This window comes from Sinohyriopsis cumingii, chromosome 11, assembly GCF_028554795.1.
Source record: "Sinohyriopsis cumingii isolate HCF-2022 chromosome 11, ASM2855479v2, whole genome shotgun sequence".
In the NCBI taxonomy this organism is placed as follows: Eukaryota; Metazoa; Mollusca; class Bivalvia; order Unionida; family Unionidae; genus Sinohyriopsis; species Sinohyriopsis cumingii.
In genome coordinates this window covers 45714382-45738436 of record NC_142971.1, presented here as the reverse complement: position 1 = coordinate 45738436, position 24055 = coordinate 45714382, and the positions used below count along the sequence as shown (strand labels likewise).

At 36.2% G+C, this 24055-nt stretch overlaps 2 protein-coding genes across 4 annotated transcripts in view; both read right to left on the bottom strand.

Moving 5' to 3' along the window:
* LOC149788056 (complex I assembly factor TIMMDC1, mitochondrial-like) overlaps window positions 1–2638 on the bottom strand; it is a 28630-nt gene extending 25992 nt beyond the window's left edge. The window contains exons 1-2 of one of the 3 annotated variants that reach the window (XM_089974342.1): window positions 2536–2638; window positions 630–1060 (exon numbers count right to left, since the gene is read on the bottom strand). In XM_089974342.1, coding sequence (XP_089830468.1) covers window positions 630–1033 — 404 coding nt within the window. In that variant the 5' untranslated portion in view covers window positions 1034–1060; window positions 2536–2638. Of the gene's footprint in view, window positions 1–629; window positions 1061–2351; window positions 2477–2535 lie in introns of those variants that run through there. The other 2 variants (XM_089974343.1, XM_089974341.1) reach the window with 2 other exon arrangements.
* A 7488-nt stretch (window positions 2639–10126) lies between these two features.
* On the bottom strand, window positions 10127–19287 carry LOC149788055 (WD repeat-containing protein WRAP73-like). The gene is made up of 3 exons (XM_089974334.1): window positions 18693–19287; window positions 14990–15133; window positions 10127–12966 (listed from the first exon to the last, which is right to left on the bottom strand). The coding sequence occupies exons 1-3, from the start codon at window positions 18983–18985 to the stop codon at window positions 12045–12047; spliced, it is 1359 nt and encodes a 452-aa protein (XP_089830460.1). The 5' UTR covers window positions 18986–19287; the 3' UTR covers window positions 10127–12044.
* Between the last annotated feature and the right edge of the window lie 4768 nt (window positions 19288–24055).

Sequence of the window (24055 nt, the reverse complement as noted above, 5' to 3'; positions counted from 1 at the left end):
CTTAGACTTTAACTGGCATAGTTCTTAGACAAGGCGCTAATTGAATATTTCACTAAAATGTCAAACCAATAGGTCAATTAATCTATAAAAAGGACATAAAATGCATCTCAGTTTTCCAAATACTCCAGCCCTTCCCTGAAAATGGAATTTTCCTGGAATTGGAAAATGACAGTGATCATGCTCATTGTTTACATTCGAAACTTCCGTTTATTCTGATGACATTTTGGGACTCCTTGTACATAACTAGGTTTAAAAAAAAATCATTAAAGAATGAAATAACCAAGTTTTGTTCACTTTGTTCCACCTGTTAGGCTTATTATTTTTAAAATCAGAAGGGGTACAAGCTGTTGGGGGTGGGAGTTGACTAAAAAACAAAAGAAAATATCAGATGCAGCCAGAACTTCTGCATGCTTTAGAATCTTCCAGCCAAGTAGTCTAAAAACAAAATTACAGAGTACCAGGTGTGAGGACTGCTGATTTGTCCACCCCTGAAGCATGTTTTTGAAATGCATCAATGTCCATTAGATGTAGATTCAATACACCAAGACATGAGCAACAAGCACGCATGCTCATTTTAAGCTCTCTCCTCATGTTTCTGCTACAGAAATGTAAAATGTTTGTTGCCTTACTTTTTACTGAACATTTCCTTCAAACGATCCATTGGTGTTTCCTTGGCTAAGTATTTCTGTATGGCCACCTCAATCTCTCTATCTGTGTCACTCAAAGGTACATCCACAGCTGTCTCCACAGCTAACTCACTCGCATAAACCCTGGGTAGTGAAAAGAATGCCCTGACACTTTTATAAACAGACCAAGTGTTAGGAATAGTTTGTCTCAAAGTAATTCTCCCATCTGGGTCTGTTGCATTCCTTAGAAGACAACATAGATTTGAACGCAAAATAACAGATCTTCCCTGTTCACACTGCTTGTACACAGACAAAAATTTAGTTGTATTTGTTGCATTTTGGACTGGGTTATCCATTTTTTTATTATTGTTACAGTTTCTTTCCTCTTGTGTTCTGAGGTATATCATGATGAAAATTTCCTGCTCATATGTGACCTGTAAATTAAAAAATAAAATTACAATTAAAATATTTTACAAAATCAGAAAGTCTGAAAAATTGGTATGACTGACAGGAACACAAACTGCCTCTTTCTTTGTATATCTATAATAATTCAAGTCTTCAGCATGCCATTTCTTTTCCAAATTATCAAATCCCAATAACAGTGTTAGTTCATTGGGAATGCTTGATACACATCACCCAACCTGTTTTAGAATGACATAAATAATGACTGGTGCAATAGTTTTCATCATTTTCTAACTTTAATTTTTTAGCAGGTGAAAATACAAGGTTTATTATCATGCCATGTTATGCTGGATTGTGTGTGCCTAGTCAGATAAATCAAACCCTGAAATCTGTGTTGATTCTGATGGATGATATCTGGGCACGATGTCACCTGTTCATTAAAATGTGCCATTTTGCTGCAATCAGATTTTTGTGAAAAACACCTGCATACACATTAGACACTTACCAGTATTTGGTAACAGCCATATCTTGCGCAAAATTCAAAACTACCATGGGACAGAGGGTTGTGCTATTCCAAGTGGATTTACAAGTTGTGAAACATAGGATCTGCATCAGAAATATAATATACATGTTGCCAAAAGAACCATTCTACCAATGGTAGCTCCACAGCTGCGAGAAATACAGGTAAGTGTATAAAATGTACACCAATGTGTGTGGACAAAATGTTCTGCAGATATTTGCAAGTTTTCATGAACAGACGAGATCAACCCCATACTGCCAGTCAGTATCATCAAGGTTGTAGGGCTCATTTATCAGCCTAGTGTATACCTAAAAACTTTCACCTGCTGCAAGAAAACAATAATTACCTTACTAAAATATGCCTTGTAATCTAACATAAGAATAGCATAGGTCAAAATTAATGGATCAATTACAACTCGTGCATGCAAAGGTTTAAATTAAATTTATGAATTATGGAAAACTAATAAATGTATTGCCTTCATTACCCCCCCCCCCCCAACAGCAACAGTAATACTACATTCTCTTTTCAGAGCCTCAAAATTGAGGGCCTCCTGTTAGTCATACATGTAAGACATAGCACGTTTTGATTTTGTTGAGGTCGGGTCTTACAGGTAGGACTAGACCTCCTGTCAGAGATCACTTTAAAATAATCGGCACATTGGCGGACCCACTGATTGGAAATGAAAATCATTCAACCTCTCCAATGCCTCACACGTTGATTACTGATACAGCGGGATAAAAACAGAAACTTAAATATCCTGATATTTTACTGGTCAATAGTAATTTGGTAATAGTAGTACCGACCGGTCCACATTCGACAAACATCATTTCTGAACCCGAATCATCCTTGTGCAGCTAAACCTATGTCCAGCAATCACAATGATAAATATGACCTGCATGGACAACGTTAAATTATATTTTGAAAGGAATACGAAAGATACCAGGAAAAGACAACTTCAAACTTATCAGCTTATTTCATTTAAGTTACCGTTTGTTACAGTACAGTGTTAATTCCATCCAGAAACTTTTCAATCGGAACTCCTCCGCTAATTTCGAATAGTAACATCATGCGTAATTTGGAATTAATCTGGACATATTTTTGCCTCGAAGACATAAGCCGAGATGGTTCTAAAGTAACAAATTGTTAATGGAAATCTCTTTTGCCTTTCAACTTCATGACAAACTTTGTTAGTTCCGTTGCTTTTTTATATAAAAAACTTACAAACAGTTTACTTCTCTTAGGCATTATGGGACATTGGACTAAATGGAAGACTTAATTACCTTCGAAATTAAAGACCTTAACATGCAAATTTATGCATCTCCCAAACTGAAAGATTTGACAACGAAAATACTCCAAATGCAAGGGAAATTTTGAGTTAGGCAAAACACGTTAACATACTTTTTATTTAGCGAAGAATTTAACTTTAAATTAAAATGAAGACATATATTAGACTGACCTTACGGTGATACATTATTAGGGTCAAGTATTTGGAACAGTTTTGTTACCCTCAACATACATCTTCTAAAGCAGGTTGGCATAGGGATAATATACAAAATTGGATTTTAAATCGCGGATAGCGAACTCGCTTATCGGCCTCTGTGTCTCATAATTCGCTGTGCACTGTCGCCGAAACACAGACAACCACACAACAATACTTAAATATCTACAAAATAAACAGTTACCTTTAAATCAATACAAAGAATGCCTAAACATATCTCTTGTATCACCACCAAAATGAAAGAGGGGAAAAAAATGTTTTAAAAATAGACTAGGGCTACATTCGTACTGACCCAGAAGTACAGACCGATTAAAATCAGATCTCCACTGTCCTACGTATAACAGTGGAGATCTGGTTTAAATCAGATTGGCAGAAGTAATAATTATTACCAGAGTGACACAAAACCAGCCATGTCTTGGTGTGTCCAGAACATAATGGATGCAAGCACATAAAGACGTCAGCACAATTAACGGTGGAAATAGGGTATGGTCACGTGTCGATGAGAGAACATCTGGAAGTAAGCGGTGACACTAGGGTCTGATTCCATAAATGTTTTAAAAATAAAACAGGCATATTAGATTTAATTTGTATGGTTTTCAGAACTAGGGTCTTTGCAAAATGAGACACAGTTAAGAAGGAGTGTTCTTTTAAGACCACGCTTTTTTAAAATTCGTATCTAGTGTCTATCAGATTTTGTGCAATACATGGACTTTCGACAGTTAGTCATTGCATGAATTATCTTCTGACGAGATTCTTTCAAATGCACTTTATACATGTCTGAAACATAATTAATTTTTGGTAATTGTCTAAGTATTTGCTAGAGAATCAGGTGTAATTCTCAAATCAAGTTACAGTGGTTATCAGCGTACAAAATTTCAACACACACTTTCGGAACTTTTTGTGTGCATCAACATTTTTTGTGTGTTGATTTAAAATTGTATACCTTGTTGAAATAACTGCTAACAAGAACAATGTATTATAATGTGTGCTTTTCACATCAGGTCAAATACGATGGTCATCAGTTTAAAAATAGTCACCACTTACTTTTTACTGATTTCTGCGTACTTCTGTTATTCATAAATAAAATTACGTTGTGGATTCTGTAGACTGTTGTATCAGTCAAAATCTGTGAAAAAACCTCTTTGGCAGCTCTTTTATAGCACTGAGATTTGTACAATCGCTGAGTTGTAAAACTTCTGGATCGCTTTGGCTACACAGTAACAAAACACCGTTGAAGCGCATTCTGTGAGGTTTTATATGCTACTATGGTTTTAATGTCTCGGTCTCTCATGATGTAGTCGTAAACGAAAGTAATTCTATACATATAAATGTTTTCCAATTGGTAGTCTTGTTTATTACCTTCTATAACTTAAGAGTTGTTGTAAGTGTTACAGTTTTGGTCTGTCATTTTTCTTTTGACATCTCATGTCTAGTTCTATCTTCATCAGTTTCACTGTAATCAGATAACCTGAAAACATAGTTGCTTACTGTAATTTCTATATATCCAGCTTTCTTGACCTTCTTTGTTCTGTATTTGTTTTTTTAACGCTTTATCTCCTGTTACCTAACAGAAATAAAAAAATACTATTATGTTGAAAATGGTTAATTAATTCGCTTAAAGCATGATGCAAAATATTAAATCAGACACTGCGTGGGAAAATTCTTTTTGTTTTATCACCTCATTTTTATTGTAGATAACAATTTTCAAATCCTGTAGTTTTTAGTGGAGATGATTTAACCGTAGATTATGTCATACCATGTTCTGCTTTTGATCCATCTGATCCAGAAAAGTAGAGAAAATATTTCCACTGATCAAACAAGTGATACCGACTAAAACATTTAAAAATACTAAAAGGCCATCGAGGAACGAGATACAAGAATAAATGTTGAATCATTCAAGATAGCGAATTTCATCCAGTCAGTCTTTCATTGTTGACTTCGTTGCGCCATTAGCAGGTACTCTGGTAATGATAGCTATTGTAACAATTGTAATTAAAGCCACAAATGGACCAACCACATTACAGAACTATCTTATTTACTAAGCATTTCTAGATTCCTTAATTTCATTTACCTTTTCAAAAATTAATATTTGGGAATATAATCAAACTTACATTTGCTGCATACAGGTAATCTCATTTTGAAAGACAACAGTCCAGTGATATATTTTATTTCATTCAAGTCATGTAGTCATCTTTAGTTCATTTTGTGAGCTAAAAGGTTATCGAGTTTAGTTTATACTCTAAACTGTATACGTTGTCGATCGGAGGGAACTGGTAATCGGTGATGTTACAGTAAGAAAGGCAACACCCGACATTGACTTAGAAATTTTAGAAGCTCCATCATTTACAAACATTCATGTCATTTTGATTTGTTTCTCGTCTATTTTGTCAAACTATTTTTCAGTCATGTTCGTACCGCTTATTTCTTCTTCCATTTTCATCAGCCATGTTTAATTGTTTACACTCATCAATTTCTAATGAAATATGTCTAGGCTCTGCTGAGATTATTTCTGAATTTCTAAACTATTTAATTAAATTAAAATGGATGAGAGTAATGGTCACGATTTTGATTATTCGTTTGAAATTTTTTTGTATAAAGGTGACATAGATACATGTTTTCGAACAGAAGCAGAATATACTAAAACTTTTCCTAATGAATTTAAGACGTCTTTAATATTGTTCTTTGTCTTGCTCTGCAAAGTCCTCAACATCGCTGATTGCAAACGGTATAAAAATTTCAAGAAAATACATTATACTTAACTAATTGCCCGCATGCATTATCTTGTTTAAAATAAAAGTTTGTTCTCCATAAATTCTATCTATGTCGTTATATTATTTTCTTTTTATTTGCATTTTCTTACATTTTTTAATTTATATTCATTTGAAAGTTGATGTCTTTTAAATTTTGATGCACAAGAAATAAACCACATAAAAATAAGAGACCTAAGTGGAGATGATATCGCTTACCTGGTAGATGACACGTCAACTTTTGAATGCAAATTCGTGCACATATTGAAACTCTAGGGGAAAGAAAACGCCCGCAGCTCATACTTACAGCATTGTCTATTAATGCTGGTACCATTTGTCTTCTCTCTTAGACCAACTCGACCATTATACGTTAATGCAACCAGAATTGTCCCCTTGATATCTCCCGCCCCGTGGGACTAGACCCTGATTCAAAACTTATAAACTTATTGACGCACCCTTAAAGTATACACGCTTTCTTGGCATTACAAGAGAGTTAATCTGTGTCATCAGCATACTTTCTGGGTCTGTCCTTACCCTTTATAGCACAGTCCCTGGAATCGTAACTTGGAAACCAATAACATCCCCACCCAAGAGAAATTTGATGACAGTCGTTAAGGCGTTGTACCCAAGACAAGAAGGTTACAGGTTCGATTCCCATCATCTGATCAATCTGGAGCCTCATTCATGTGCGTGAACAACTTCCATAATCGTAATGATGCGAAATCTTGATGATACAAGCTTACAAGTCTGACCAAAACTATTTTCGCTAGAGTGTTCACAAGTTCAGCCAGTCAGATTCAAGACAACTTCTCTAAAATGCATATATGTCGCTCATAATTCAACTTATGTGATATCTGATGATAAAAGCTCGCATACCAGATCTGATCAAAAGCTGATCCGAAATGTAGCCTCAAGTGTGTTCACAAGTTTAGCCGATCCGATTCAAAATCATATCATTGATATGCGTGTATGTCACTCACAGTCAAACAGATCTTCATTATACAAGCTTATAACACAAGTTTGATCAAAATCTGTTGAGAAAAAAGTCCTTAAGAGTTTTCACAAATAAATGTTAGCATCAGGACGACTGACAACTAGCCATACCAAAGTCTCACTTGGCCTTTGGCAAGGAGAGTTAATAAAAAATATAAGGGTGTTTCTTAGAGATGTATACCATCATTTCTGGTTTGGGTGTTTTGCATAGTGGCTGCAGTTACATTTTGTTGGGCAACGAGTAGACTTGATACGTACTTGTTGGCAGAATCAACACCTTGTTTGACCTCTTCTTTATAATATGTTCGTATACATTTTGTTTATCTTAACTATCATATGTGCTTGTTGTACTGTTTTGATTTTTGTTTTTACTGTTGTCTGCTTTGTTTTGCAATTTTTGTGTATTAAATGTTGAGTTTATCAAATAAATACCAATACTAAAAGGTGTTGAAAGAGGACAAACGGCATCCAATGAATAGTACAAGAGGACAAACTCACAGAAATGTTTGGTCTGCAAGAGTTGCTTCCCATATACAGCCTTTTCCGTCAAGAATTTAGGGTTTCATAACGTCCTCTTTTTCCTGGATATATGCTCCTTTTTGGTCCTTAAATCTCTATACAGGCACTGATACTGATATACCCCTCTCCAGAGTGTCATCTTTTTTGAAAGTTTAAATATGGTAATTCTACATTAATAATCATAGTATGCATTTCTATCGGTAGACAGACTGTTTTGGAACCCAGTGCCTCAGTAAAACTGGCAATTACATGCCTGCTTTCTCTCAGCTTGTTGGTACACATAGCCAATTCAAAAAGTTGTGGGTTCGGGTTGTCTAATTAATAAATTTTTTTTTTTAAGGATAACACAGTTATTGTACTGTAGACAGCTTGTCCATCAAATAAGGAAATATTTGTTTGCAAGTTTGTATGCATTTGTATCGTGACTAGACATATCCTGTAAAAAAAAATCTCTCTGGTTAGCATTTCCAGAGTACCGGTAATCCTCATTTTTATTACAAATTGTGTCCATCTATCCCACTTTTGTTTACTTAACATCTCTTGAACCCTTTGATCCATCTTTAAGACACTGGGTATGTTTTGAATTATAAATGGTCTGTCATATAGAGAAAAAACCCACAAAAGTATTGAAATATCCTCAAGAAATATGGTGTGGTTTGTATTTTGATTAGACTGTGCTGTAAAAAATAAAGTTCATGTATTAACACATCTTCATGAAAATTGGTATGATTTTGTATCATAAGATTCTGTCCTGTAGAAAATGTATAAAAACAAACTGTAAAATACTGATATTTTCTTTTATTAACATTACCACTGCCACTATTCCTCTAAAGAGATGTAATCGGAATATTAAATAATTAAATCTTTTCTTTGTTTTATCTCATAAAAGAGAATTGACTCAAATATTTATAAAACCTTTTGTTATAAAATATTGAAGCAATTACCTGCAATGAATATTTTGCATTGAAATGACTGTATAGAAGATGCCAAAAATATAAAATCACTTTGGAGTATAATCATTTTACTCAGGATTGAAATGTGAGTTGTGTCTCTTTTTATAACTCACTTCTTCAAGACCAAAGAGTGAATACTGCCATATATAGAAAAGTGCATGTTATCATAATTGCAAACTGTTCTTAGTACCTGACACTAGACAGCACTGGGCCCTGAGTGGCCACTGGTCTAAAGCGCTTACCATTACAGATCAATGCTATCTCACCTCTGTCTACATAGGTTCTCGTCTCGGGTTCAGCCAATGTGGTTATGTGAGAAAGCTTGCCAGTAGCTTTTCATCGGTTGGTGGTTCTTTCAGGGGTTTTCCTGGGTTTTTGCTGGCTGCCATATATAGCCTTTCTTGTGCTGAAAAATGGTGTTAAACCCTACAACAACTAGACAGCAGTATAGACTTCAGAGTGATAAATCAAACAAAGCCAGAAAATGGAGTCTGATCAACATTTTAAGTTATCTCTGCTTGTTATATAAATTGTGCCACATTCCTCAAATAATATCTTTGAACCAACATAGATATCTTCTGGATCATGATAGAGTTTGTGTCCCAAATAGGTTTAGACTTCGTCAGATTAGTACTTAGTTATCCCACATTGCTTGAAAACTATATTTATCTTGTATCTCAACAGGTTGAGATATCTTTAAAAAAAACTGTCCTCTTGTATCATATCTAAACACCGTGTTGAGAAAGGCTGTATGATCAGCAATTTAAGAGTTATCCCCCTTTAAAACAGACTTGTTACTATCTGTCTCTCCATCACACTCTTCATTTAGAATCTTCCCAATCATCTGAGATATATTTATCAAATTTGGTATATATTTGTATCATGTCAAATGTTTATATCACATTTAAGAATGTGCTTTATTAGATTACCGTTTTAGGTGGGGGCTATATTCCATAAGCATTCACTGAAAAATTAGTTTTTTGCATTTAGTGTTGTTGAATAGTGTTTAAAATAGACTGTAAATACATGTAGACTGTCAAGTACATGTTTGCTGACAAAAGCACAAACTTCAAAAAAATTTAAATAATATACAAGAGTTATTTAGAGACATCTTTGTTCTTACAACTTTAAATAAGTTTAGTTGGTTTAATAATGATGACGATGTCAGTTCTATTTTAAGAGGGTAGCTATGATGCTGTGTACAAGTTTGTTACAGAATGTTCATCCCAGAAATGAAAAATGCCACAATTATGTCAAAAAGTTGGATCATTTACAAAACAGGGGTTGCAGATACCCATACCTGTTTCTTTGATTACTGAAGAAAGTACAAACACACCAATATCAGCCTCCTTGCCACAGGCCTTCCATACTACGATTTGAATCCCTCATCTTTGAGTAACCATTCTCCTTAGGAATTTATTTTGGACGACTGAATCTTCATTATTTCCTCTCTATACATTCTAGAAATAAGTGCTGCAGTAGTTTTTCTTACAATTTCATCTTCTCTTCTTTACATTTTCTATCTATGATCATTGATCATGTGCTCCCAATTGGAGCCAAAACTAATGTAAATCATTTCTGTGTGATGTAAATCATTTATGACAACTATTGAAATTGATCATCTTATGTTTACATGGTAAAGAGTGCACTCTATTCAGTAAGTTGGTTTGGGGTGTGCTTGATTCAGTGTAAAATCTGAAACAATCTTTATCATTATTTTCTGCAATCTTTTCATGTGTCCTACAAGTCTGTCATGTGCTAAAAATGGCATTATACTTCCCCAAATCTCACAGAACTGTATAATGTGTTCCCAATGCATCCTCAAGATTGCAATTTGTGGTTAGTTTAAAATGATTATAAAGTCTTGCTCTGGTCAAGTAAATATTTTATTTGTATGATGCTTGATCTAAACCTGGTCTGTTTCTACAAACTGAAAATAAGCACACTATACAACAGAGTGGCTAATGATTATGTTAATAACACAATATTTAATATTTATGAATAAATACAAAATTAAAGTAAATAAACAGAATATTTCTGGTACATATTTTTTGCCATCAAATACAGTTCATACATGAAGGAAACTATATTAAAGTTCTAGAAAAACTAATTAATACAACAATAGTCCCTCACTATAACATGCCTCGGTATAGCAAGGTCTCTTTATGAATTAGGTATGGTCACAGATCCCATTATGTAATAGTACTACTGCATATAATTTACCCCAGTATATGGTACCTCAGTATAACACTATTGCTTTTAAAAGGCAGGTATGATCAAGGATCCCATTATATAATAAAGGATCCCATTATATTATGTAATAGTACTACTGTGTATAATGTACCCAGCATATGGCACTTCAACATAACACATTTGCTCTATAAGGCAGCAAAAACCATGAATCATGTTACCTTACGTAATAAATGATACATTATAACACAGCATAACACTGCTGCTTCTATAAGGTGGGTATGGCTACTGATTCCATTATATTATGTAAACATGGATACATTATGTAATAGTAATACTGTATATTGTCATGGATGGCAATAAGGTGTATGATGTATCCCAGCATAATGCATCTTAATATAACACTTTGCTTATATGTAATAGCAATTCTGTGTATAATACAAAACAGTGCATAGTACCTCAGTATAACTCTGTCCCTTTTATAAGGCAGATATGGCCATGTATCCCTATAACTTATGTAATAGTAATTCTGTATAATGTACCCCAGTATGTGGTACCTTAGTATAACTCAGTCTCTCTTTTAAGGCACATATTATTTAAAGTTTACGTCAATCTTAAAATTTATTTGATTACAAGAACATCAGCAATATGCTTAATTTCATCAGCACAAAAGCAATCACAAGTGCTTTGCTTGCAGTCATTTTCTATATTTTCTAATCAACTTTTAATAAGTTGCTATTAGAAATCTATTGATTACGGTTAACAAAAAAGAACTCACACATTAGAAACATCAAGATGTTGCATAAATACCAAATATAAAAAACTACTTCTGTCTGGAAATAAAAACCAACACACTTCAACCTATATGTCTTTGCCTTTCTAATCAACTGCTGGCCATAGCATAACATGCCTTTCCAAATGAAGATAGGTCATGATTAAACACATGGTGAACATTCTGTTAAATTATGCATGTGTCAAGTTTGTCCAAAAAATGTTTTGATCCTTGAGAAATACACAAGTAGCATGGATCACAATAGTATCACCATCTTTATGATATATGTACAGCAAAACCTGTCTTGTGAGACCACTGCTATGAAAGACCACGTGTGCTGAACCACTGCAATGAAACCAGGTTCCTCATACACAAAATTTACTGATTATATATTGGTATAGCCTGCAATGGTCTTGAAAGACCATTATTGTCTGGCAAAAGGGGCGTTCTTTCAAAACAGGCTCTACTGTATTCTAAGTTACTTCCTTCCCATTTAATTTTTTTGCCTGTAAACCCCCAAAATGTGGTGCTCACAACTCAGCCATGCATGCAATGTAAAACTCTATACTGGACCTTCAACTGTTCCTTTTTGCTTTTAAAGACTACACCACTGAGTACTATAAAACCAACACACTTTCAAAAGAGATATACCTTAGCATTTTAAACCATATCACATGAAAGTATTTTTTTAACAGGAAAAAATCAAATAAATTGTTATAGGGAAATAGAAAAATGTTTTTGTGGCATATAAAACATATACAACACAGAAATCATCATAAATATTGAGTTATAGCAGGTAGGTTTGTTGTTAAATTGTCATCTGATTAATTTACTGGTGATTCTGCCTCATTTACATTGTCATTAAGATAACACATACACATTTGGTCCTTCCCTAAAAGAAGAAGAGATGATCCATGACTGTGCCACTTGATGGAATGGACCTGAAATGTTCCCTCAACAGGGATCTCCACACAAAGACTGCCTGCTGGGGACCACATGTACAGCTTGTTTGTTCCTGTGCAAAGAGCAAGACGTGGTTTCTTAGGATCCCACTCTACACAGCGTATTGGGGAGCTTTGGATCAGCACAGCAACATAAGCAAGTTTCTTAATGTCCCAGATCCATAATGTGTGAGGCATGTTGTCATTGCGTGTGCACATATAGCGACAGTCAGAGCTGAAAAGTACAGTTCCAACGCCACGTTTTGGATTTGGCTTATTTGTGTCAGGTTTTATGACTGGTACTTTCACTGGAACTTGTTGCACCTCGTATTTACTTTGTGGTGCAAACAAAGTGGCTGTCGGAATGTCAGTTAAGTCCCCACTGGGTGGAGCAGGTGCTCTGGTTTCAATCTCTTTGTACACAACTAAATTTTTACTCTCAATATTTTCGGGGTGGTCAATAGTAGCAATAGTTTTCCATGTGACATGGTTCAACAACCTGACACGTTCATCATAACTTCCAATTGCCAGAAACTGACTGGTAGGCGACCACTGCAAGCATTTTATGCCTAAAGCATACTCATAGGCACTATATTTGGAGAGACATCTGCCATCCAGGGAATAAAGAAGCACCTTGTATTGTAGTGGGGATTCCCAAACACACAGAACTCTGCCACTGGGGGCCCACTCAACTCCTGCCAGGTCTTCAGTGTCTGTGTCAAAATGCTTCACCAATTCCCAGGTATCACAAGCAAATATGCTGACAAAATCTTGACAATCTCTCCTCTCTGCAAGAACCATGTACCTGTAGAAAAGATTTGTGCATCAGAAGCTAAAATTAAACATTAGATACAGAAATATGTGTTATGTATGATATCCTACAATGTAGTCCATGTTGATATACTGAAATTGTCAACAATCCATGCATATGAGGATTGATTGAAAAGTTTTATAAAAAAATGAAATATCTCCTAAGAAGACCAACTGAAAGTCATAAGAGTTTTGTCAGTCTAGTTAGGATATTACATCATTTTTAATTTGATGACATCATAGGCTTAGTGATGTAATCATTTTCTGTGCCTTATATGAAGATCTGGTGGCAAAATGGCAAAGTTCAATTTTGAACTGAGAGTGATTATATAATTTATGGAAAATTAGGAGAATCAGTAGGAAATAGTGGACTTGGATTAATGGATGAAAGTACCTGCTAAATCTGAAATCAGTAGATGAATGAAATGTTTAAGTGATGGAAAGAAGGCTGTTAAAGATGATCACAGAAAACGTGAAAGGTAGGCCAAGGAAATTTCTTTCAAAAGAAATTACTGATTCTGTGGAAGCATATGTGAAGGAAGACAGAAGTTTTACAATTTGTTACGTTGCAGACAATTTCGATATTTCACATGGAAGAGCAGAGAAAATTCTGACCAAGGAATTAGGATGCACAGGGTTTGTGTCCACTGGGTGCTCAGATTGTTTGATAAAGAAGAAATCAGATTATGGGTAAAGATTTTGCAAAGAGTTATTATACAGGTATTAATTAGGAGAGTATAATTTCTGAAATAAGATTATTAATGGGATTTAACATGGATACACTACTATGAACCTGAGTAGACAAAACAGCATGCAAGACTGCAATCACCCTAAATGCATGTCTTTCCAAGGCAGGTGAAAAGGTAGGGTAAATTATGTTCTTCAATACACATGGAATAGTTCTGAACCATTTAACATAACAGTGAATGGCCAATCAGATTAAATTTACATGAAGTGTCCATACCAAGTGAGGGGTAGCCTTATTGTGTACCAGCTTAATGCCCTCACACACACATCCAAGTTTGTAATGCAGACCTTACAAAAAACCAACCACTCAACCCCTTACACAGCCCAGATATAGCTCCTTGCAATTTCTGGCCATTTACAAAAATGATAGATTCATTAAAGTGACACCATTTCTAAATCATAGGCAAACTAAGGGATGAAATCACTGGGTTGCAACAAATGCTGTGATGTGATAGGCTGCTGCACATGTTTTCAAGGCCCACCAGATGCGATAAAGTGCATTAAGTCAAAAGGAAGTTACTTTTCGAAGAACAATTGAAATTATTGTAAACAGTTAACTTTTCCTTTAAAGCATTATGGAACTATTGATCAACCCTTGTGCATGTGTAATTTCACTAGGATGTTATCAGCTTGTGATGTGACCTGTAATTCTGTCAAATTTTAGATACAATTTTCTAAGGACATGTTGATTTTACTTACGGTAACTTTTTATCAAATGTCAAGTTTATTCATCATGCTGTATTGACTGAAGATGTCTAATGGATGGACAGAGTACAGACTCAAAATAGATGTCCAAAGATGCAAAATGACATACATTTCACAGGCTGAATTTCAGAAATACCACTCTAACTACTACAATTAAATTTTAAAAATTATGGAGTACTCCAGGGGAAAGAGCCTGGCAGCCGAGCTTGAATTCAATAGTCAAAGAAAATTTAAAAAAAAAAGAGTCTTGATTATACAAAACTGACAGTTCACTATTTAAGTCCCTCAAAATATTATTGCCAATCCTATAACATATATGGTAATTAACTGCACTGAATCTGTCAAATTTTGTTTATCTTCATTACCCAGTTGATTTCACATTGTTTTAGTTCTTGGATTACAAAATATAATTATAATGTGATTTCATTTTATTATACATTATGATTTTGTAAAAAAAAGTAATATCTGGAAATGGTTTTATTGGTAAATTCATCAGTAACATTGGGTTACTTTTATGGCTCAGATGACATGCATTATAAAGTGACAATGCAGTATAACACTTATACCTGCCATCCACACTGAAGTCAATTCCTTTCTGGCACTGCTTTGGATAACGTATGTATGACACTGACTTGGTGATGAGGGACCAAACTGTAATTCTGAGGTTAAAATCTGCAGTTGTCAGGATATGTCGACTGTCTGGACTCCATCTTAAAGAGAAGGGTTTATAATGAAGGTCCTTTAATAGGTGTTTTGTATCTGAACTTAATGTCATGTTCAGTTAGTAATGCTTTATGCATCATGCCAAGATATATATATATGCATATGCACCTGTAGTTTGTGCTTATGTGCACCACTTATTTTTGTATAAATTCCCCCAGTTTCATTCATCTGTCAATCCTTTGTTTCATAAGATACAGTCAAAGTGTCATTTCCATCTTATAGTTGATCATGTCAAGGTTAGCCATGCATTTTCGCATACAGATGTGATAACGTACACTGAATGCTTATTATTTGGAGCAAGTTCTAAAAAATAGGGAATAAGTATTGAGATATAACATGTTATCGGTTACATTCTAATCATAATATTTTTAAGTATTTCAGATCCATGAAAATTCTAAGCAGAGTCCTCTGTAAGCAATTGTTTTGGCAACCTTCTCTCTTGTTTTATGTTTCTACAAGTACCTGCATAGTGTCCAAGTTATCAAACAGTCTACGGGATTGTAAAGGGATGAGGTGAAATTGCATAGTCTATAGACCAAATCTTAGTAGATAGGGAGATTAAGACAACTGTTTAAACGATTATCACTGCCTTATTATCTCTTTGATTAAAAGACAAATTACTGGTACACACGTATGTACATTTGCACATTGCTTTTATAGGCATCATTCTGCACAATTTAATTCACACATATCTTAAATCGTTCTGCAATGTTTAGAACACCTGCATTTTATCACATACCATATTTATAAAGATAGAGTTACAATTTGGAGGTGTCTTGGTATTTGTCCCTAAATATCATTTATTTCATTCACTGGAGCAATAAGATCTCAAATGTTAACTGTCATGCAATCACCTGTTGTCATTTACTGATAGACCATGGGTACTTGCACACAAGTCAAGTCAAACTGCAAAATGCATGGACCCAGATCTGGTGTCACATAATGCACCTGCAGGTCTAGGTCTGTGCAGTTGTTAGGAGCAATCAATAGAACAAATAAGCAGACCCAAATCTGTAGGTGCATTATGCTACAGCAGATCAGGATCTTTGTTGTTTGCAGTTTGATTATACTTATAAGTTAGTACAGATGGTACTTCTTTTATAGCAATTATGAAATGTTTTTTATCTTTCATATTCTACATTCACTACTGATTAAGAATTTTGCACTGCAAGTAAAATCAGCCCCAGCATGAGAAATTGTTCAAATCCTGCTTAGGTATCTATTTATCCTCCTAACTGAACATGATGTCTTGCAGAGTAGGTTAGCTTTCTTAGTAGAGGGTTGGAGTAAGTTCATTTGAGCATCAAAGCCATCTGGTTGTTTCATGTGTTCCTGAGCAAACTTACATCTGCCTGTCTAATAGGTCTCTTGTCTGTGATAAGAAAACTAACAGGATTAACAAAGTTTTATACAAGTGAGCATGCCTAGGTCAATCCAACTGCTAAATCTGAACTTTCTTTAAACATAATATCCCAAACCTAATCAAACAGAACAAGATTTAAAAAATATGTGATATTTTAAGGAAATTCCTTTTTCCCTAGGTAAGACAGCAGATTCACCTCATCAAAAATGTCAAACATAACGAAAGCTAGACTGTTTGTAATGATTTATTTTTATTCACAACTGAAGGATTTTTGAACACTTATTTTAACCATTTACTTAACAGTTATTATCTAGTCACCTTGAAATTGGCAACATGCATCAAAATATTTGACACTAGCCAACTTTTGAGATTGGGAACACTTAATTGTATCTGTTCAATTGTTTGCCAATCAGTATGCATCAGTCTCCTGTAATTATCAAGTAAACAACAGATCATAAACGTCTCTTGTGGATGTTACATTTTTATTACATTGATTACATTTTGAGCAAAAACCTTTGTGATAAATTTTTTTAGATTAGTACTTTTAATATCAAACACCTGTGATAGAAATTTCATGACTTTTATTATTAACAATTAACACCATCAACACATGTTAACCTTATAATCATCATGCATCTTGGACTAACTGACACTTAAGAATCAGCAAGTTCACAAACTGTGCCAAGTGAGGTCAGTATCTGGAAGTCCGGAAATCTCGAATATACACAAAATATTATGTTTAAAATGTAACTGATATGTTAAAACAATATTTATTCCTCATTTGTCAAAACTTGCTTTAAACAGTAAATATTTAACACAGCTGCATGAGTAAATATTAGACTGACCTTGACATTAACTACAACAATGAAATAGCACAAGTAAGATTAAAGAAAACTGGGGGCAGTTATGTAACTGAAGAATGAGGTACATATAAACACTAAATATTGGTGCTGATAGAAGTATTTTGTAGAGACTGTAGGTTATAAAACATCCAAAACATATCATTATGAATGGACCCCTGCTTATTTCTCCATCTCTATAAATTTGTCTCACTTTCCTGCATGCAAATACCTTGGAAACTAAAGCTCGTCCCAGGATTCAGGAAATAGGATTGATGAATCCCTCAGCAATTAAAAAATGCAGCTACTTTCCTAGTTTAAATGAAATGTAATGCAAATTAATGATTATTATGTCTTTGCACAATTAAATTGCTACAGTTTTAAGGAAGTGTATATTCACACTGCTGCTATATACCAACTTTGGAAGACAATTCACACAGCTGCTGTTTACCTACAATACCAGTGAATGCATCAGGGACAGGTTCAAAATACTCAGAATAATGGAAACTCAGATAAATACAACATGTAGATAGGTTTAGTAAGGGTGGCCAAATTCTAGAAAGATGATGGGCAACAAGATACCTAGTCAAATAAATCAGTCCATAAATCTGTATTCATATTAAATGGTTGTTACCCAACAATACCATTACAGGTTTGAGGACAGATTTTATCAGACAACACATGATTAAATAGGACATTGTTTGAGTATATTTTTATTTGCTGTGCACTAACTTTCTGATGTATACAGAAAAGGTTAATACAAAAGATAAGGAATATTTTACAAAGCAAAGATTGTGCAGTAACTGGTTTGGTTAGAACTTAGCAGATGATGGTTAAAATGAAGAAAAAAATCAGCATCCATTTTCTGCAAGTAATTCTGGGTAATCTTCTATGTGAGATTATGGATGTGACCTGTAATGGATCTGCTTAAGTTTGTATTGCTGCAGGGGATAAAGCGGTACAAGTGTAACACTGTACAATAGGCCTTTCAAATGCTGTCACTGTAGTTAGAATATATCAAAGTATGGGGGGGGGGGGCATGCTGGGACAAGATTAAAATTGAGTTGGGCCCCCACATACCATATCAGTCTCTGTCCAGCCAAGTGATGGTAAGAGAGGAGCACTGGTTCAACTGTTCCATCTTTAACTGAGCCTTGTTTGTAGTAGTTTTACCAACAATGAATAGAAAAACAGCATATCTGGTGCAGAACATACAAATAGCTATAAGAATAGTTGGTATGCAACAGCCATGCGAATAGCCTTCTAAAGATCACATGACTGCCATGCAATCATGTACTGACATTTAAAGTGACCGTGCGAACATTTTCTGCCCAGTTTTAATACCTGACTTCACAGAGCCCAGCTGACCCCTCCTCAATTTTACACTTCCAATCTGGCTGTTCCAATGACCAGACTTGCACCACTCCTCTCTTGAAGAGGCCACAAAGGATAAACTGTGAATCATCTGACCACTCTATGTGCTGTATAGTGTCGATACACGTGAACAAGTTCTGGATCTGGAAAGTGTCCACATCTCGGACCACCAGACGAAATTCCACAACTGAAGCAAGATATTTCCCATCAATAGAAAATCGGCACAATTGGTTGGAATGTCGAAAGAGCTCAGAGAAATTCATTCTAGAAGGCTACAGACATATTTATCAGAATTCTGGGAAGTATTTATCCTTATTGCTCTGAAAGCAATCCAACGTACAAATTCTGACGTGTGCAAACTTGCCTTCTCGAGAGCTACTTACAAATGGCTAGCCATTTATAACCTTATGTGTTTAACTATATTGATCTGCTTATTAATAACTTAAAACAACTTTCAAACGGTCTGTTTCTTGAGAAGAGTTCAACACCTCAAAGAAAAGGTTAAAGTTGACTGTAAAAATGACATCTACCCGCGTTTTGTTGAAATGGTGCAGCAGTAAGAGTTGTTTTCTCCTGGCAAAAACTACGCTTGCGACAACTCGTGAGATGCGCCCGTAAATACAATGCACATTGCTAATATTCCGGAATTAAAATGGTTTTGTCAGATAACCCCAAAGACAACTTTATAATAAGCGACATTGGGTGCAGATATTAGCAAGGGCAAGTGTTCTGACGGCCCAGGTTAATACACCGTGAAAAAAGCAAGTATACAAAAATAGTATTCGAACACTCTCCCGGTTGTTTGTAGCCCCCCCCCCCCCCATTTTAAAAATAAAAAGCATCAGTATGATATAAATCAAAATGCACAAATCGTAGTCATTTCATTCATTAATTTATAATTTCTAACCTCTCTGTCGTCAAGGGATTCCTAACACTTAGTCATTTCATTCGTTCATTTATAATTTCTAATCTGTCTGTTCTCAAGGGGTTCCTAACTCCGCTGTCTTATTGGCGCTTCAGAGCAAACGGAAACTATCGATGTAAACAAGCAGACAGACTACTCACTGTCCTCTTGTTGTTTCTAAAAGAGTCAATTTTCTGTAAAAACTGTTTCGTCTGCTTCCAATATTTACAATGTCTATTTTTTATATTTCTAAAGCAAATTGAACAAATAAAAGGGAGGAACTCTGGTTTACATATATTCAAAGAGATGTAACTCCAAAAATATACGGAATTATTTAGATTATCAAAGATTGCGAACTACATCACATCTGCTGCTTGAAAGCATAGACTCGCCCATGGAAATATAAGTAGTGAAGGGGGATACCCTACGTACAATGGGAATTAGCATTACAGAACCCCTTGGGACAATCTACGTACAATGGAAATTTAACATGGCGAAAAATCGTGGGTCAATCTACGTACAAGGGGAATTAACATGGGAATAAATCGTGGGACAATCTACGTACAAGGGGAATTAACATGGGAATAAATCGTGGGACAATCTACGTACAAGGGGAATTTAACATGGGAATAAATCGTGGGTCACTTTACGTACAAGGGGAATTTAACATGGGATTTTTTTTTTTAAATTTTAAAAAAAGGGGGTAGGCAATGGAAAGGCTATCTCTTTTCGAGATATATGGCTGGCCCTGAAAAGGGCCTTTAGTTTATGTTAATATGCCCTTAACATAAAGGGCATTTGCGACATCTTCTTTTCCTCAAACTTCGTCTTACAGAAGGGCCATACATCAGAGTCCTCTTGAGGCAACCTTGTCTCTCTATATAGACTCTTCTTATCCACAGGCTGCTGTTGGTCCTGTGGACAACGGTCCACTTGGATCGGACATACATGAGCATGTCCGTCCTGAACATCATTGTTGACACAAGGGTTGAAGATTCAACGTCTGTCCACATGTTGAGGCTCCGAGAATAGGTGAATCAATGCAGTGAACGGCGCTTATTTATAGGGACAGGAAGGATTGAAACGGATTGAGTTCATTCACCAATCCGAACACGCGTTACAGAATTCAGTCAGCCCGCATCCAATCCGAAGAGTGCAGTCTGTGACGTCACCTAGTCTATATAGATTCGCTAGCGCTTGTGTGCAGTCAATCTATGCGACAGTGATTCAACATGACGGAAACTCAGAAAACGATCCATTGGGGTGCACCAGCAGGGGAGACTGCCCAAGGGAACTCGGACTTACTTTCAGAAGAGGTGAATTGGGATTTTGTGGATTTTCTCTCCTCGCAAGAATTTGTTCCGGAACCTTCGTTACCTTCTTCATTACCGCAAGTGGAGAATTTTAGACAGAGACAGAAAGAAGAATTGGAGAAATTTATACAACGACAAAAGGAAGCGGAACAGGCTTTTCTCCTACAGCAACAGCAACAAGAAGAAGAGGTAAGAAAAAAACAACAGCAAGAAGAAGTAGCAGCAAAGAAACAAGAGGGTGAAAATCAAACGGTCACGGTACTGTTGGACATTTTAGCGGAGTTAAGAAGTCTGAAACAAATGTATCAGACTTCTTTATCACGACCGAAGAGAATACGACCTTCCCGAGCTAAACACGTCAACCCTGTGACTAAGCCTACCGTACCACCCTTAGTGATTTCAACCCAATCATCATCAACATTACGCAGTCCAGAAGTAGGCCTTGGCCGTGGCAAAGGCATAAGGCAGTTAAAGTTGATTGCTTAAACTCACCCCTTCACCATGAAGAAAAAGGCCCTTTTCAGGGCCACCCACATTTCTCGAAAAGAAATACAATTTCAATTTGCCAATAACTCAAAAAAAAAAAAAAACCACCCATTTTACCCTTATAGTACGTGTCTGTGTATGAGTGCGTGAGTGTAGCTTCTTATTTTAAAATCACAACTCAAAGACACTTACCTTTTATCATTCATTTATTCTTTTCTCCATTTTTTTACAATCCAATTCACAATTCACAACACAACACTTTAATAAAAAGTTCATTGACTTCTTCTTTCTCCTTGTTTACTCTCTCTGTTTTTTAAATTTCTTCACCGTCTTTTCCTCATTTTCTTCCCTTCTTCTTTTCTTCTTCTCCTGTTTCTTTGCCTCTTGTAAATAGAATTGTCTTTTTTCTTCCTCTTCTTCCTCAGAAGAATCCCTCTCTTCCTCTGAAGAATCCCTCTCTTCTTCTGAAGAATTCCTCTTTTCTTCTGACTCCTCTTGTTTCTTTTTTGGGCAATCTGGAGACCAATGTCCTTTTTCTTTACAATAATAACAGGTATCTTGACTTTTGTCTTTTTTATCCCCTGTTTTTTTTCTTTTTTGACGGTCTGGACACTCTGAAGACCAATGCCCTTTCTTCTGACAGATATAGCAAGTATCTTGACTTTTATCTCTAAAGGAAGGAGAGTAGTCGGTAGGCTGGTCTGAAGAGAATTTTCTAATGACCCCTCGCAAAGCTCTGACGAAACGTTCCATCTGGTTAGTCTCTTCCATCGTTGTGCTCGGTTTGAGAGTGAAATGAATAGTGAAAGGACAAGACACACACCCTTTTATATACGCTGGTCTGCTATGACTATAAAGTAGTTTATGGTGTTTGAACTTGAGTCATTTGACTTTTTGCTTTCAAGATGAAACGATCCCATTCATTCGAGAAGAAAGAAGAAGAAAGTAAGAGGCAGAAACGTGATCTATCGCCTCGTACCAGGGCTGAAATGTTGGCACAAATTCATGCCAGTGATTTTGAAGAGGACATGAGTGAACCAGAATCCGAACCCTCTAAACCAAGTTCACCACCCTTAGTCAACCCTGAAAAGTACTATTCCATTCGAGAGACGGAAAAGCGCTCCTCTAGAAAATTTAGAACCACGGCTTACAAATACACGGTGAAGTTTAAAGATTTCAAGGCTGAAGTGCCGTTAGAGAAAGCAGAAGTGTTCATCACTGAGGTGTGGGATTCTTTGCTCACTGCACTCAAGCGACAATGTCAACCCAAAGAAGACGATCGCTTGAGACTTTCCATACAACACGACGGTTTGAAATCCCCTGTTTGGATCGAGTTTAGCACCCCTGCAGAATTGACTGCTTCCAAAGTCATGGACAAGATTCAACACGTACAACAATCTAATGATCAGTTTGACATCACCGATGGTAAAGCCACACTGGACATGACCCACGTCTCTCCTCCTCAAGGGACAGGACGCAAAAAGATGTTATTGGTGGACGACCTTCGCAACACCAAAACGAGTCTCGTCCGAATTAACAACCCTCATGACCAGATGTGTTTAGCCCGTGCCATCGTGGTGGGACGAACCTATGCCAACAAGAACGACACGGTAGAATGGAAAAGAACCTGGAACACTATTCAACGTTCCGACCGAGCCAAACAACGAAACGAAGCAGAACTCCTGTTACAACAAGCCGGACTGCCCAAAGACACACCCTGTGGCATTCCTGAGATGCAAAAATTGCAAGATGTCCTAGCTCCACGATACACCTTGAAAGTGCACCCTCAAGAAATGCGCGGGCCTCTATTGTTTCGAGGCCAAGATTTTAAGGACGGAAAATACATTCACGTTTATCATCACGATGACCATTTCGATACCATTACCAGTATCACCGGATTCCTGGGATACGGTTATTACTGTGAGAAATGTGACCATGGTTATAACAATCGAGAGCAACACAAGCATTGTGGATCGAAATGCACAGGATGTTTGGCCTCTTCACCCTGTCTGAGCGAAGAACCAGTGCCTTGTTCCACTTGTCTGCGCACGTTTGTCAGCCCTACCTGTTACCAACAACATTTGAAGACGCAAGGTTCACAGAAAAAATGCGCTTGTCAACTCCTGAGATTGTGCTCTACGTGTGAACAAGTCATACGTACCAATAATACCAAGGCACACGTATGTTCAGGAAAGAGAAAATGTCACATCTGTCACCACATCGTGGACTTGGAACACGAATGTTACGTGCAAAAATACCAACCCCAAACAGAGAAAGAGGACGGTCACAAGAAGAAAGGCAATTTCATCTTTTTCGATTTCGAATGCATGCAAGAGACTGGCATTCACATTCCTAATTTCTGCGTTGCTCATCGAGCGTGCGAGAAGTGCATTCAAGAACCTATCTTCAGTCATTGCCCTCACTGCAGCAAGATTCCCGGAGGGCGTGAAAAAATCTTTCGGGGACCAAACACGTTAGCCGATTTTGCCCAATGGGTCTTAGACCCCGTCGACAAGACGTGGAGCCAAGAGGACATCGAACGTTACGGAGATTGTCATCGTCATGCCACGGTGATGGCTCACAATTTTTCCGGATACGATGGACAGTTTCTTCTCAGATACTATACGGAA

What these genes read in the sequence shown, in the direction of transcription:
- LOC149788055 (XM_089974334.1), bottom strand. Translation starts at nt 18,985, where the DNA reads ATGAATTTCTCTGAGCTCTTTCGACATTCCAACCAATTGTGCCGATTT. An exon ending in GCTGGGCTCTGTGAAGTCAG is followed by an intron (nt 15,134 to 18,692) that starts GTATTAAAACTG and finishes CTTCTCTTTAAG; the next exon opens with ATGGAGTCCAGACAGTCGAC. An exon ending in GACTTCAGTGTGGATGGCAG is followed by an intron (nt 12,967 to 14,989) that starts GTATAAGTGTTA and finishes TCTTTTCTACAG; the next exon opens with GTACATGGTTCTTGCAGAGA.